At 62.3% G+C, this 14,638-nt stretch overlaps 2 protein-coding genes across 6 annotated transcripts; one reads left to right on the top strand and one right to left on the bottom strand.

Annotated features, from left to right (window-relative positions):
- Positions 1-407: 407 nt before the first annotated feature.
- Positions 408-4,957, top strand: FPGS (folylpolyglutamate synthase). Of its 4 annotated transcripts, none has more exons than XM_090121386.1 (15): positions 408-527; positions 1,462-1,590; positions 1,691-1,744; positions 1,841-1,905; positions 1,988-2,102; positions 2,183-2,260; positions 2,418-2,479; positions 2,556-2,658; positions 2,725-2,802; positions 2,884-3,031; positions 3,105-3,209; positions 3,317-3,467; positions 3,543-3,618; positions 3,919-3,985; positions 4,058-4,957. In XM_090121386.1, the coding sequence occupies exons 1-15, from the start codon at positions 507-509 to the stop codon at positions 4,480-4,482; spliced, it is 1,677 nt and encodes a 558-aa protein (XP_089977512.1). In that variant the 5' UTR covers positions 408-506; the 3' UTR covers positions 4,483-4,957. The 4 variants fall into 4 exon arrangements, with proteins under 4 accessions (XP_089977512.1, XP_089977510.1, XP_089977509.1 ...); XM_090121384.1 differs by lacking the exon at positions 408-527 and adding an exon at positions 997-1,117 and having other exon boundaries at positions 3,108-3,209; XM_090121383.1 differs by lacking the exon at positions 408-527 and adding an exon at positions 997-1,117.
- Positions 4,791-14,102, bottom strand: ENG (endoglin). 2 transcript variants are annotated; one of them, XM_031601618.2, is made up of 15 exons: positions 13,957-14,102; positions 10,759-10,916; positions 9,026-9,160; positions 8,367-8,517; positions 7,992-8,148; positions 7,776-7,908; positions 7,524-7,698; positions 7,302-7,444; positions 7,072-7,209; positions 6,891-6,935; positions 6,709-6,819; positions 6,378-6,623; positions 6,133-6,193; positions 5,945-6,046; positions 4,791-5,516 (listed from the first exon to the last, which is right to left on the bottom strand). In XM_031601618.2, the coding sequence occupies exons 1-15, from the start codon at positions 14,012-14,014 to the stop codon at positions 5,398-5,400; spliced, it is 1,932 nt and encodes a 643-aa protein (XP_031457478.1). In that variant the 5' UTR covers positions 14,015-14,102; the 3' UTR covers positions 4,791-5,397. The 2 variants fall into 2 exon arrangements, with proteins under 2 accessions (XP_031457478.1, XP_031457477.1); XM_031601617.2 differs by having other exon boundaries at positions 4,791-5,496.
- Between the last annotated feature and the right edge of the window lie 536 nt (positions 14,103-14,638).

The following is a 14,638-nucleotide window of genomic DNA, read 5'->3' as shown; positions in this document are numbered from 1 at the left end:
AGACAGCTGCGTGCTTTCTCCCCATAGTGCTAATGATGGAGCTGGAGTTGCTGTACTCAGGCTGTGCTCTGGCCTTTGCTTGGAAGCAGCCGCCTGTCCTTGCAGTGCTTCACAGCATGGTTGTGCTGGAGCTGCGAGGGCAGCTCTGCTTACAAACACTCCTGTGTGCACTCCTCTGTCCTGCAGCCATTTGTGCACAGTCTGTTGCAGGGCTGCTGCCTTCCCCAGAGACCAGCTGCACACCAGGCACTGCCGGAGCACTGGGACTGACTGGTGCAGAGCAAGAGCTCCTTCCCACCTTGTCTTCCATGACTGACCTCCAGCTGGAGCTGGCTGCCTTTTCCCAAGCCACACAAATCCCCAGACTTTCCAATGAGCAACGTGTACAAAACGCAGGGGGTTATAACCTTTGCCATTTGATAAGTTGTCCGTTAACCAGGAGGTAGCAGAGCAGCTCTGGGCGCACAGCAGTGGGCATTGTGCTGGTGTGAGAGCAGTGGGTGAGGATGATAAAGGACACCTATAAGGTAAATCTGATATGGTGGAGGGCTCTGGAATAATGTCTGGGTACGGAAAGGACTTGATGTGTCTTTTTTTTTTTTTTTTTTTTTTGGACAAATGAAGTTGGGTGCAAGCAATAAGCCAGATTGCTCCGTCAGTTGTGAATAAACACGGTCCTGTTCCAAAGGGCTGCTTCCTTTCCCCTCTTGCGGACGTGCCGCTCTGCGGGCAGGGATGTGGCGGAGGGGGACGCGTGGCTCCGCTCTGCTTTTGCTGGGATCCGCAGCGGTGCGGCGGGATGGGGCTGCGGGGCGGCTCCATGGGGGGTTTGGGGGGATGCGCGACACCGCTCCTTCGGGGGCCGCCCCGCCGCCCCTCTCCGTCACGTCGCCCGCTTCGACGTGGCGGCGCTTTGCCCTTTCTAAAGATGGCGGCGGGGCGGGGCTGCGGCCGCGGGGACGGCGGCGCGCGCGGAGTGCGGGGCGGTGCGGGGCGGCGCGGCGCGATGGTGGCGCGGGGGCTGCGCGCGCTGCGCGGGGCGCTGCGGGGAGCCGCGGGGAGCGGCGGGAGGCGGCTCAGCACGCGCCCCGCCCGCGTCCCTGCAACGGACTATCAGGTAGTTGGAGCCCAGGAGGGGGGGAGGGGGGGGGGGGAGCTGCGGGAGGGACGGCGCACGGAGTCGGGCCGGAAGGGAGCGGGCTTGCGGGGTCGGGGGCCGCTCCGAGCCGGCGTTCCGCGGGAGGGGAGCGGGGGCAGCGGGACGTCCGGCGGCGCTCCGGTAACGGTGAGCGCGGGGCGGGGGGAGAAGCGCGGTGCGGGGCCGTCCCGTGCGGGTGCAGCACGTGGGTGCCCCCGGGGGCCGCCCCGGCGATAAGAGGTCGGTGCCCTCCGCGCTCACGCCGCAGCGGGCGCGGGGCCGAGACCGCCGTGATGGGCGCCGCAGCCGCCGCTTCCTTCCAGGATGCCATCCGCACGCTGAACACGCTGCAGACAAACGCCAGTTACCTGGAGCAGGTGAAGCGGGAACGCGGGGACCCCCGGGCCCAGCTGGAGGCCATGCGGGGTTTTTTGGAGAGGAGCGGGCTGCAGGTGAGCCCGCGGGTCCCACTGTGTCATCCGTGTCCCCGCACGTGTCCGGCTCCCCACGTGACACGCGGCCCCGGGGTCTCACGCTGCGCTCACCCCGCAGGTCGAGGACCTGGATCGGCTGAACATCATCCACGTCACGGGGACGAAGGGCAAGGTGAGTGGGAGTGCGTGCTGGGGGTCGTGGAGGGGACACGCTGCCGTTTTGCCTTCCCCTCCCCCCATTGCTGCGCTGATGTCGGTGCATCACCAGGGCTCAGCCTGTGCCTTCACCGAGCGCATCCTGCGTGGCTATGGGCTGCGGACTGGCTTCTACAGGTGGGCAATGGGCGTTGGGGGGCGTTGGGGGGGGGCTCTGGGGCTGAGCTGAAAGTGCCCCCTGGTCCTGCCCCCCCCCCAGCTCCCCCCACTTGGTGCAGGTGCGCGAGCGGATCCGTATCAATGGGCAGCCGCTGAGCAAGGAGCTGTTCAGCAAGTACTTCTGGCTGGTGTACCGCCGGCTGTGGGACACCAAGGTGGGGCACGGGGGGGGTCCCGGGGCTCGCTGTGGTGTGGGGAGCCCCCTATAGCCCCCCCTGATACCCCCATCCTGCAGGACGAGGCTCAGACCAACATGCCGGCGTACTTCCGCTTCCTCACCATCATGGCCTTCCATGTCTTCCTGCAGGAGAAGGTGGGTGGTGCGATGCTGGGAAGGGCTGCCTGGCGGTGGCAGGGTCATTGTCCCCATGGAGGTGTGGTGCCGAGTGATGTGGCCTGTGGGGATGGGTTGGAGTCAGACATGGGGATCTGAGAGCTCTTTTCCAGCTGGAACTGTTCTGTGCGCACAGGTGGACCTGGCGGTGGTGGAGGTGGGCATCGGTGGTGCCTTCGATTGTACCAACATCATCAGGTAGGAGCGGGGTGGGCTCTGCACCCTCTGTCTGTGCCATCCCTGTGTCACCGCCGTGCTCACGCTGTGTCCCCAGGACGCCAGTGGTGTGCGGCGTCTCCTCATTGGGCATCGACCATACCAGCATCCTGGGGGACACAATGGAGAAGATCGCTTGGCAGAAAGGTGGCATTTTTAAGGTAGGAAGAAGGCCTTGCATCCCATTCCAGCCCTGTGTTTGGATCCTAACCACCCATCTTCCACAGCCCGGCGTGCCGGCGTTCACCGTGCTGCAGCCCGAGCAACCGCTGGAAGTGCTCCGGGACCGAGCGCGGGAGTGTGGGGTGAGCTCAGGGGACAGCGTGGGGCTGAGCCTCGGGATGGGGGCCCTCCATATGTCCAGGCTCAGCCTCCTGTCCTCACAGTGCCCTCTGTACCTCTGCCCCGAGCTGGATGCCTTTGAGGCGGGGACGCGGGTGCTGGAGCTGGGGCTGGCGGGCAGCCACCAGCGCTCCAATGCTGCTCTGGCTCTGCAGCTCTCACGGACGTGGCTGCAGCGGCGCGGTTATGAGGGTAAGGCCCCACGTGGGGCTGGGGGGACACGGCCTGAGCGGTGCTATCGTGGCTCACAGTGTGCCACCCCCAGCAGGTACCGATGTGCTGCAGGATGTGCTGCCCGGAGCCGAGCTGTCGGCACAGCGCTCGGTGCCACTGGCACCCACGTTTTGCCCCAGTGATGCCATGATCCAAGGTGCAGTAGGGGCAGTGAGGGGCTGTGCTTGACTGTGATCCCCCTGCGGTGATGTCCTGGTGCTGGGGGTGGCAGGATCCAGCCTTGCTTTGTGCCTTCCCTCCCAGGGCTGCGGGACACAGAGTGGCCTGGCCGTACCCAGGTGCTGCCGCACGGCCCCGTGACGTGGTACATCGATGGGGCTCACACCACCAGCAGCATCCAAGCCTGCGTCCGCTGGTTTCGCCAGGCGGCCCTCAATGAGGACAAACCCCAGGAGTAAGGAGGGGACATGGGGAGGGGGTCAAGGATATGAGGCGTAGGGTAGCACCCACCCACCCCTTGTCCCTATAGTGGCTCTGAGGTGCGGGTGCTGCTCTTCAATGCTACGGGGGACCGGGACACAGCTGCGCTACTGAAGCTGCTGCTGGTGAGGTTTTGGGGTGCTTGTGGGGGAGGTGCTGTCCTTGGGCCCCACTTTGCTGCGGGTGCTGGGAGCCACGTGGTGGAGCTGCTGTCCATCTGTCCATCTGTCTGTCTGTCCTACTCTCCTGTTATCAATGCCCCCCTCCTTTCCAAGGGACTCACAGCCCCAGCTGCAGTCCTAACACACCCCCACCAAGCCCTGCTGGGCTGGGACAGGTCCTGGTGGCATCATGATAGCACTGGGGGAGGGCTGTCCTGGGAGTTTCTGCGTCCCCTGCCCCGCTGATCTCCCTTCTCCCCACAGCCCTGCCACTTTGACTATGCTGTCTTCTGCCCCAACTTCACAGAGGTGTCAGTGGCTGCTAATGCAGGTGAGTACCAAACTCTGGGGGTGGCCCTTCCACCCCAACCCCATCGCTGAACCTGCCCCCATCCCCCCACAGACCAACAAAACTTCAATGTGACACTGGAGAACGCCCTCACACGCTGTGTGGAGAACCAGAAGACGTGGACGCGGCTGATGGAGGAGAAGGGGGGTCCCTGGCTGCCAGCCCCCCTGGAGGTGGGGGGGCTGCTGCAACCGGACCCCCTGCGGGGAGCCCTGCTCCTGGTGCCCCCGTCCGAGCGGCCGCTCAACTCCACCTCCCTCGTCTTCCCCTGCATCTCCCACGCACTGCAATGGATCACGCAGGGCCGGGATCCCCACCTGCCCCTGCCTGCCTCGAAGGTGGGGGCTCACCCCCACCCCGTGGCCACCAGCGGGGCCGTTCTGCTGCAGGAGGCGGCCACCATCCGCGTCCTTGTCACTGGCAGCTTGCACCTGGTTGGAGGGGTCCTCAAACTGCTGGACCCCACGCTGTCTCAGTAGTGGGGATGGGGGCTCTGCACCTCCTTGGACTTGAATTTTTGGATGATGCGTGGAGGCGGATAGGACCCCCCCCCCCGAGCTGGGCTGTCCCTGCCCCTTCTCACCCCAGTGCCTTTTGTTTGTGCCAGCCCAGGGAGAGGCTGTCCCCATGAGGAGGAGGGGACACTTGTGATGAGATGGACTCAGGGTGCCCCCGGGCTCTGGCCAGGGGACTGTGAGTTCCCTGACCCCCCCAGGGCATGTTTTGGGGGTCTGTGGGCGCTCTGTGCCCTAGATATGAGTGATGCTTCAAGGCTCTGTGCCGCTAATTTAATGTAGTTTAGGTTTTTATTATTATTAAGTTTGTAACTTTGACCTGGAGCTGGGCTGGAGGGGCCCGGGTTGCTGTCTGTGCACTGCCCCGGGCTGAGGGGGCAGCAGTGTGGTGCTGCCTGGCCCCCAGCCCCCATCCCCAATAAACCATTTGCTGCTCCCAGTGCTGCCCACTGCCTCCATGGAACAATGCCAGGGGTGGGGTCACCCCATCGGGGCTGCACCCACTGCCCCCCGGCTGCTGCTCAGCGTGCATTTGCACCACGTTATCAGGGGAAGGGTAATGCAGGGTCTGTGGGTGCTGGGGTGCAAACACTGCCTAAGTGCCAGGACACATCCTGGGGGCACCCACGTTTTTCCCCCAACACCCCCATATGCTGAGAACCCCCTGGAGGGGTGTTGCATGGTGCCCCCCCTTCCTCGCCCTGGGCTGCCTTTGGGGGGGGCCAAAGCATTCACTGAATGAGTAAGGGTGGCCCCCAGGACAGCATGGGGCCATGGCCCCCTCCGGGCTCAGCCTGAGGTTTGGGGCAGAAAAAGGCTTTTATGGAGGCTGAGCCGGCGGTGGCGGTGGGGTGATGGCCAAGGGGGGGGCCGAGGGGGTCAGGCCATGCTGCTGGTGGAGCAGGGGGTGCTCTGGGTGCTGCCGATGCTGTGGTTGGTGCTGCTGCTCTCCGAGGCTGGCGCCGTGGTGGAAACCGGCTGCAGTTTGGAGATGGGACCTGCATTACGCCGCCGGTCCAGGGAGGGGGGTAGGAAGGGGGGGGAAAGAAAAATAATGTAGGGCCAAAAAACAAAACTCGGCGCCGGCAGGGCCGGCAGGGGATCGCTCATCCTGAACGTGACCTTTCCAGCCCTGATAAGGGACCCGTCCCTGGCGCAGGGCTTGTGCTCCCCGGCCAACACGGCTCTGCACCCCCTCCCCACCCCCGATAAGATGAGGGATGGTGATGGGCTTTGTGGGGACCTTGGGGACTGCAGCTGGCTCGCACTCATGAGATGCCTCGGCCAAAAGGGATGTCTGGGTGATAGCAACATGACAGCCCCCCTCCCAGGGACATGCGGGAGGGTTGGGAGTGGGGAGGAGGATGGCTTTCCCAGCAATGGGACGTGTGTGTGGGCCCCCCCAACTCCCCCCAGAGATACTCACGGGTATGCGAGTAGATATACCAGAGCCCAGCAGTGAGGAGTGCGCCGATGAGGAAGGCTCCAAAGGTGATGCCCAGCACAGCAGACAGCCCCAGCCCTTGGTCTGCAGTGGGATGAGGCCGTCAGTGTGGGGGTACCTTCCCCAGACCCAGCAGTGTCCCCCCACCCTGCCCCGTGTCCCCAGCTCACTGTTAGGTGGCCGCCGGACGTCCTTCACCTTCACCTCCAAAACCTTCTCGAAGATGGTGTTCTGCCAGGCAGAGGATTGGGGTGAACACGGGGACATTCCAGCCCAACTGCCACCATCCCATGGGGATGTGGTTCAGGGCCCTTTGCCCAAGGACTTTGGGGACCGAGAATGCTGTTCCCAGCTTGGTGATAAGCCCACTGATATGCCTAGGGGGACCGTGGTGCCAGATGGGGGTGATGCTGACCTGCAGTCCAGCCTTGCACTTGAGGGTGGCAGAGAAAGGGACGTGCCTGCCCTCAGGGACGGTGTAGGTGAAGCGGAAGCGCCAGACCTTCCTGGTCCAGTTGCTGGGGGGCTCCTCCAGCATGGCCACACTGGAGCTCTGCGCCTTGTTGCCCTGCACCAGCAGCATTGGATCCATGCCAGGGACCATCAGATAACACTCCTTGAGCTGCGGGTCGGCCAGGTAGTCCTCCAAGTGCATGGATGCCTGCACAAAGACGGGTGACCATTAGGGATGCCGTCGCCCCACGGTGCAGTCCCCACCCCGGTGCCTGAGCCCCACGCATGGGTACCTGCACAAACACCTCCTTGTTGACCTCCAGCTCTGTCTGTGGTGCCTTGAAGTCGGCGGTGGGGAAGAGGCGCAGGAAGAGCTCCCGTGGGATCGGACACTGAAAGGCCACCTGCAAGTAGGGACGGCGTCAGCCACTACTCTGTGTCACCCCCAGTTGGTGACACAGCCACCAACACTTACCCGCACGCTCCGGAGCACCGAGCCCTTGGACAGGCTGAGGATGAGCTGTGAGGAGAGGAGGAAGGTTCGGTCAGCCTGGCCATAGAGTTGTCCCCACGAACATCTCCACTGCTGGGGTCTCCCCATGGGGTTGAGGTGGCTCCATGGTCTCCCCATCAGCAGCACAGCCAGCTGTGCTCACCTCGTTTTTGGCATGGCCGTGGCTCTCCACCAAGGTGCCGCAGCTGCTGAGCAGGGTGTGCAGCATGAAGTGCGTGGCATTCTTCTCTGCCTGGCAGCTGATGTCCCGCAGGGTGATGTTCACCACGTCCTTGAGGGGCTACAAGAAAAGCAGCAATCGTGCCCAACTCCCTCTGGCATGCCCAGCCAGCCCTCCTCTCACCTCTCAGCACCTGGAGCAGGTGCCCTCACCTCCAGGTGGGACCTGGCGATGACGATTTCCATGGTGTCATCTGTGCACTTCCAGGGCTTGAGCAAGAGGAGCAGCGTGCTGGAGAGGAAGTCAGGGCTAGGGGCTGATGGGGTGGGCACTGCGGGCAGCTTCCTTGGCACCTCTGCAGGGAGAAGGCATGGGGTCTGAGTGAGGACCCCCCACTTAAACCCCCTGACCACATTCATGTGCTGTGGACTGACCACGCTCGTGGATCTTCAGTGTGATGTGGGGGCTGATGGGGATGACGGAGTAGGAGGCGATGATGCTGTAGTTCTTCTCAAAGGCTTTGGCGATGAGACCCTCCTCTGTGTCGGGCAGCAGCTCCCCTTTCTGTGGCCCCATGGGGATGTGCAGGATCTTGTAGGTGCCGGAGGTCTGCGGGGATGGTGCAGAAGGGTGTGAGCGGAGACAGGGATTGGGGCAGCAGTGGGGAAGTGCCACGAGGACCGTACCAGGAAATTGAGGCTGCAGTTGTTCAGCATCAGGAGCCAGGCGAGGTTGGCTGGGCCCTGCAGGAGGAGGATCTGGTTGTTCGGCTGCTGTTCGGGGCAGCTCAGGGTCAGGTTCACCTCCGTGATGGGCAAGCTGCAAAGCCACGAGATACCCTCAGTCCAGCATTAGGCCCCTTTTGGAGTGCCCACAAGAGACCCCGGCCTCTTTCCCAGTACCTGGGCTTGTGCAGAAGCTGCACAATGTGGGCAGCCCTGGCATTGTGGGCACTGCTGCTGGTGCAGCCCTTCACCTCACGAAAAAGGACCTCAGCCTCAAGATGCGGCGTGGCATCAAAGTCCTTCTGGGGAACGCAGTTCGTGGGGCTGCTGCCATCTGTGGGGAAGGCAGGCAGTGCTGATGGCCACCAAAACTCCACCATTGTCATGGTTTTATGTGACAACCATACTCAGGGTGCCCGCAGCATCGCCCTGCGTGTTTCCAGCATAGTGGAGCAGGAGGAATGCTGTGGTTATCTCATCCCCCCCAGTGCCACCCAGTTGTCCCCCCCTCCCCAACAACCCCCACCCCCCGCTCCCTGTGCCCCGCCGCACTTTCGCCCAGGTGGAGGTGGATCCTCTGTGGGTCCTTCAGCTCGCTGTAGGATGTGATGCCCCTATAGGTGTTCTGCACCCAGTCCAGCAGATCTCCCTTGGCAGCCTCTGGCAGCTCCGTGCCCTGCACCTTGGGGCTCAGACAGGCGTCCTGCAGGTGAGCAGCACAAGGAGCTGAGGCAGAGCGGGGCACACAGATGCATCCCTCTCTGCCACCCAGGAAACGCAGGATCCCCACTCCTGGCATGGGCAGTGCTCTGAACCCAGATGGATTGGCATCTCCAGAGCACTGACTCCATTGCGCTTGGGGTCACATTGCAGGGATTTTAGGTGGCCATCAGCACACGAGGAGCTCGGCCCACTTTATTATTAGCCGCAAACAAAGCAGGAGGTTTATTTTGCTAACAAAGCTCCCGGCCCCGGCTCAGCTCGCTGGAGCCAAACCCCATCGCTGACCTTCCTCCCGGCAGCCGGAGGAAACAGGAGCTTTTTCAAGCGCCATGCGTCATTCGCTGCCTGGCCTGCCCCACGCTCAGATCTGCTGCCAGCAGCCAGCTGTCCCCCAGCTGCGAGCATCATCCCCAGGAGAGGGGACCCAAGCACCCCAGGGGCACCCCCAGGCCCTCCAACCCCTCCCTTGAGTCTGTTGTGGCACTCACAGTGTGGATGAGGAGGTCCTGGCACGGGGAGGTGATGCTGGCTGAGCACTGTGGGCACTGGAGGATGAGCACTGCTTGCCGGGTGCAGTTATCAGCTCGTGGTATGATGGACACATTCAGCATGGGGACAGGGGTCTGTAGGGAGCAAGAAGAGGATCAGCAATGTATATGGCTGGGATTGACCTCCCTCCCGTGTCCCCACTGGGACAGCAGAGAGGTACATCGGGCTGGCCCCAGACATGAGCCATGTGGGAGGCAGCAAGGATGGGAGATTTGGCCTTGGGGCAGCTGGAGGGATGCAGGGATGCCATTCGGGTGTATACACACACCAGAGTGTGTCAGACCCTCTGGCTACCCCCTAATGGCTCACACTGGGGAGGAGCATCCCCATGCTGTGGCCCTTCATAGGGGTCAGAGCATCAGGGACCAGGTGCTGTGTACCAGACAGCAGGGTGTCACCCGGTGGGGACCAGAGCATCCCCATAGAGCAGCCCAGGACATCCCCACATTGGAATTTGTGCACCCTCACCCCATGCAGCAGAGCATCCACACGCTGGGTACAGGGACGTGCCCCTGTGGCTCTCCCAACCCCATCCTGACACTGTGGCACCACTACAGCCCCGGTACGGCACAAAGCAAACGGCAGCAGCAGCACGGCGTGCAGGCGGCCGGCTGTGACCCCATAGAGCTGTGTGGGTGGCCGGGGACCCCGGGTGGCCCCATGGCGGCAGGAGGAGCCGCGCTGGTTTTCCTGCCGCGTGTTTTGCGGCTCTCCATTGTTTGGCCCCCGCCGAGTGCAGGGAGATGGAGGAGCTGGAGGCTGTGTCTCGCCCTCCGCGGCCTTTTTTTAGGTTTTTTCTTTTCGGTGTTGTTGTGTCGTGTTGGGATTTTTTTTTTTTTTTTTAATTGCTTTGTGGGATCTGCTTATAGAAAGCAGTTTCCAGTAATTCTTCTAGGAGTGGAGCCAGGTCCCTGCCCGGCTCCCCAGGGCTCGGTGCCGGCGAGCCGAGTGCCACAGCCGTGACATCACTGTGTGTCCCCCGCCGCCTCTGGTGACAAAGCCGGGGCACCCCCGGCTCTGACGCTCTCTTGCAGGCGCCTGCGCCAGGGCCAGGCTTCCTGCTCCCCTGCCTGTGCCCCAAAAAGCAGAACTGGGAGAGCTGGGAGGCGGTGAGACCAGAACCTGGTGCTGCGTTTCCTGGTGCCTCAAGCAGCTCCAAGGGCCTGATTCCCGCAGCTAATTTTCCCCTAATTCTGCCTCCTCCTGCCCAGCCAAAGCCCCCCACCTCAGAGCTGGGCAGTGCACCAGGCAGGAGAGCAGTCCCAGGCTCACTGCCCTGCTGTGCCTGGCCTCAAGCACCCACAAAGCAGTCACCATGCTGGGCATGCTGCCTCAACCCAAGTGACTTCCTTCATCCCTCCCTGCATCCATCCATCCTATGGATATGCGGGTACCTGGATGCAGGGACAGTCCCTGTAGCTTAGGCTGTCGCTTTTATAAAGAATCTTAACTGTCCCTTTAGGGACAGAGCAAAACCACAACTTGGTCTGAGAGAGGAAGTTGGGCCATGCAGGGAAATTGCACTGTGGAAAAGGTTAATCTGGTTTCTCTCGCTGCTCGTTACTCAGAGGAAACGATTTTGACAGCAGCCTCAGCTACATTCACTGCTTGCTGGTCCCACAGTGCCAGAACTGCGTTTCCCCAGGGGGAGCTGGAAAAGGACCTGGCTCACCTTGGACCACTGGATGCTGAGGACGTGCACTTCATGTCCAGTCTGTACAGAGCTGCTGCTGACGCAGCCCCGCAGCACCGTGCTGGTGGTGTAGGACAGCGTGATGGGAGGCTCTGCTGTCACCGGCTGCAAGTCGCAGTGCTCAGCTGGAGCAGGGTCTGGGCAGAAAACAAAGGGACATCAGTCACTGCCTGGTGGTGTGGGGACAGGGGACGTGCAAGAGGGGCTGTGCTGCGACACCCGCCTGGAGCTGGCTAGTTTGGTCCCATTAATGATCCTCAGATCCGGTCTGGAAAAAAACACTGTCCCCGTGCAGCTTCCCCCAGTGATTGGCCCTCCCCAGCCCCCGCTGCGGCAGGAAATCGGAAGGGCCAGGTGTGGAAATGGCACCGGGTTGTCCCTGCGGAGGTGCGAGGCGGGCGGCGCTGACACTGACCGTCCGCGTGCTGCAGCTGCCAAGGGAAATCCTGACTACAGAACGCTGCCTGCAGCTCCGGTCCTGCAAACGCAGAGGTGACGGCCTGGGGCACTTCCCCTGCCCTGGGCAGCGCCGTCCCCGAGCTGTCCCAGTGTTGGGGCACACATGGATGGCCCTGCTGTGGATGCCCTGTGGGACCACGAGTGCTGCGTTTGGTTCAGATGTGACCAGGAGCGCCATCCCTTCTCTGGGGGGCCCCAATGGGGCGATGAGGAGGCGATGCCCTGTGCCAGGGCATCCCACAGGAGGAGGCGATGCCCTGTGCCAGGGACACCCTATGTCGGGGATGGGCTGAGAGCCACACGTGCCGTCCCAGAGCCACATTGGGGTGGTGAGGCCGAGGCGGCGGGGTCACGGCACAGGCCCCGCGGTGACGCTGCCGAGGTCCCAACTATTGTCCAGCGCTTCCTCCCCCTGGCGCAGCAGTCGCAGCATCGGGAGGAAGATAAACAGCCTCTTATCTGAGCGCCGCAGCCCGCCGCACTCTTCCCTGCACTGCTGCCCCGGCGGCACCGGGCACGGCCCCGATCCCCGGCATCACAGGGCATGTCGGAGGGTTCGTCACCCCTCCGGTGACACGCTGCCAGGATGCAGCCGTGCAGCCCCACACAGAGCGGGGATGCTGCAGAGGGGCACTGGGGCAGTGGTGCCAAGCGGGCGCTGCCCCCAGAGGCAGGCAGTGCTCCGCGGCATGATGTCAGGATCAGATAAGGGCGCTCAGCTGGGCCCAGCCTGCGCCCGCGGGGTCAATCAGATAAGGGGGCATTTATTTTTGTACTCCAGGAAATGTAAAAAAAAAAAAAAAAAATTAAAAGAAAGAAAGAAAGAAAACCCACTTGATGTTTTTTCAGCCTCCCACCGCCCGCCCTCGGCCTCTCTGCTGTGTCGCCCCGGCGTGTGAGGGATTCCTGTTTTTTTATAGGAGCGGATCAAAGGCTCCAGGCACAGAACAAAGCCCTGTGGTGCCAGGGTGCCAGGCTGGGGATGCCAGGTTTTGGATGCTCCCAGGCAGCACGGTTTGCTGACATTCGTGCAATGAGCTGGCAGGGCTCAGCTGCGCCAGGAGTGGGAATGGAGGGAGAGCAGCAGCCTGGGGGTTGTCATCCCTGGGTCATCACAGGCTGCTGTGCGATGGGGAGGTGGCAACACAGGGTGTACAGCACAGCTACATAGGGCACGGGGTAGAAGGCACAGCTACATGGCACAGGGGTGCTATGGTGCACCCACATAGGATGGGGGCCATATAGCACAGCTGCAGGTGGTGGGCATGGTGTAGAACTGCCACATTGTAGGATGTGGCCTATATGGCAGAGCTACACAGGACAAGGACTATAGAGGCACAGTTACATATTACAGGGACTTTACTGGTTGGTTGTATAGGGCAGGAACCGCACTGAACACTCAGGACAAGGACCACATGGCACAGATAAATAAACAAAGGGTCATAAAGCAGATAGGAAGGACAGGAACTACCTTATGTCACTATGTGGGACAGTATAGCACAGCTCCATAGGATGAGGACCATATAGCATACAGCACAGCTAAGTAGGACAGGGACCAGAAGGCACAGCTGAGTAGTATGGGGACCAAAGCTACATAGAACACAGCTCATGTAGCAGAATCATGTTAGTGCAGGGACAGTATGGCACAGCCACACAGGATGCAGAGTAAATGGCACAAGTACAACGGACATGGCACAGCAGCTGTTTGGCACAGCTGCTCAGGACAGAGACTGATTCCGCAGCTGCAAAGGATGGAGGCCCAGCAGCACAGCTATATGGGATGGGGAATATATGACACTGCTCTGTGCTACGCAAACCATACGGCACGGCTACAGGATGGGGACCATACCTCATTGCTGCATAGGACACAGACCTTACTGCACATCTATGTAGGATGGGGACCACAGGGCACAGCCATAGGACAAAGACAGTATGGCACAGCTATGGAGGGCACAGACGGTATGGCACAGCTACATAGGACATGGACCTTATGGTGCAGCTACATTGGATGGAGATCTTATGATCTACAGCTGTAGGACAAGTATGACACAACTACATAGGATGGGGTCCACACAAGCACAGCCCCATAAAGCATGGCCTGCATGGCACAAACCCCAGGACAGGACTGTAGGGCATCCCAGCACTGCTGCTGTCCTAGCACCACTCTGTCCCTGTCCCACCCCAGCATGGCATGTCCCCATGTCCCCAGCCCTCTGCCTGCTGGCTGCTGTGCCCTACAGACCCTCCCTGTGAACCCGCAGCGGTCACGGGGTGAGGGCAGCGTCAGCACTGCTGGGCTGAAGTGAAGGCAGCAGAACAGTGCCCATCTCCATAGCCACCAACGGCAGGGTGCTTTTGGGGCTCCCATCCCTGCGCAGCCGCCTGGGTGGGTGTTCTGGTGCCACTGGGACCACCCCGGGACCCGCTGTGTGCTGTTCTCAGGAAGGGAGCAGCAGCCGCACCGCTTTGACGCATAGCCGGTGACACAGCCGGGCTTTGGGGCCGCTGGAGGGGTTCCGTATCAAAAGGGTCCCATGTCAGCAGGGTCCCATGTCAGAGGGGTCCGTTCCACGCCAGCAGGGTCCCATCCCCGTGCCCGGTACGCGTGCCTCACGGCGGGGCACAGCTCCTGGCTGATCCCGCCGCGTTCCGGGCACCTCCTCGCCCTCGTCCCCTCCCGTGCTCCGCACACCGCCGGGACCCCCCGGCCCCACTCACCGGGACGGCAGAGCAGCGCCAGCAGCAGCGGCAGCAGCGGAGAGCTCCGACGGCACATCCCGGCCTCTGTCCCGAACCCTGAGCGCAGTGAGCGGGCGGCGGCGGCAGGAAACCGACTCCCTTCGGCAGGAGGAGGAGGAGGAGGAGGTGGAGGAGGAGGGTCGGCGGGCGGCGCGGCTCCGTGCCGGGAGGAAATGCCGCTCCGCAGCGCTGGAGCCGTGCCGGGTGACGGGGGGGGGTGGAAGGGAGCGGGGGGCTGGGTGAAGTGAGGGGGGCCCGTGCCTCGGTTTCCCCACTGGGGAGTGGGTATTGCTGCCAGCGCTGAGTCCCGAGGGATGGGGTCAGTGGGTATGCCCTGGAATCCCTTTTGGGGTAGTAGCACAGAGCAAGAGTGTTAGTGATCACAGCTCCTCCTTTGAGGATGTTCAGATGCCAGAGAGCCCATCTTGCCCTCCGTTACAACCCCACACGGCTTAGGACTGGGGAGGGGGCTGCTCTGTGTGCTACTGCCCAAATGCAAGGGTGACACAGGCTGCCCCATGGAGCTGACACTCAGCCCATGCGTAGTTATTCCCCAGCAGTGAGTGCCCCACTGGGCACCAGGTCTGAGGCTGCTGCCAGATGTGTGGGGCCCACAGCAATGCCACCAGCCCTGTGCATGCCCACAGCTGGGAACTGCCAC

This window comes from Phasianus colchicus, chromosome 19, assembly GCF_987193195.1.
Source record: "Phasianus colchicus chromosome 19, bPhaCol1.hap1.1, whole genome shotgun sequence".
In the NCBI taxonomy this organism is placed as follows: Eukaryota; Metazoa; Chordata; class Aves; order Galliformes; family Phasianidae; genus Phasianus; species Phasianus colchicus.
Note: the sequence above shows the minus strand (reverse complement) of the source record. Positions and strands in the feature narration are given on the sequence as shown.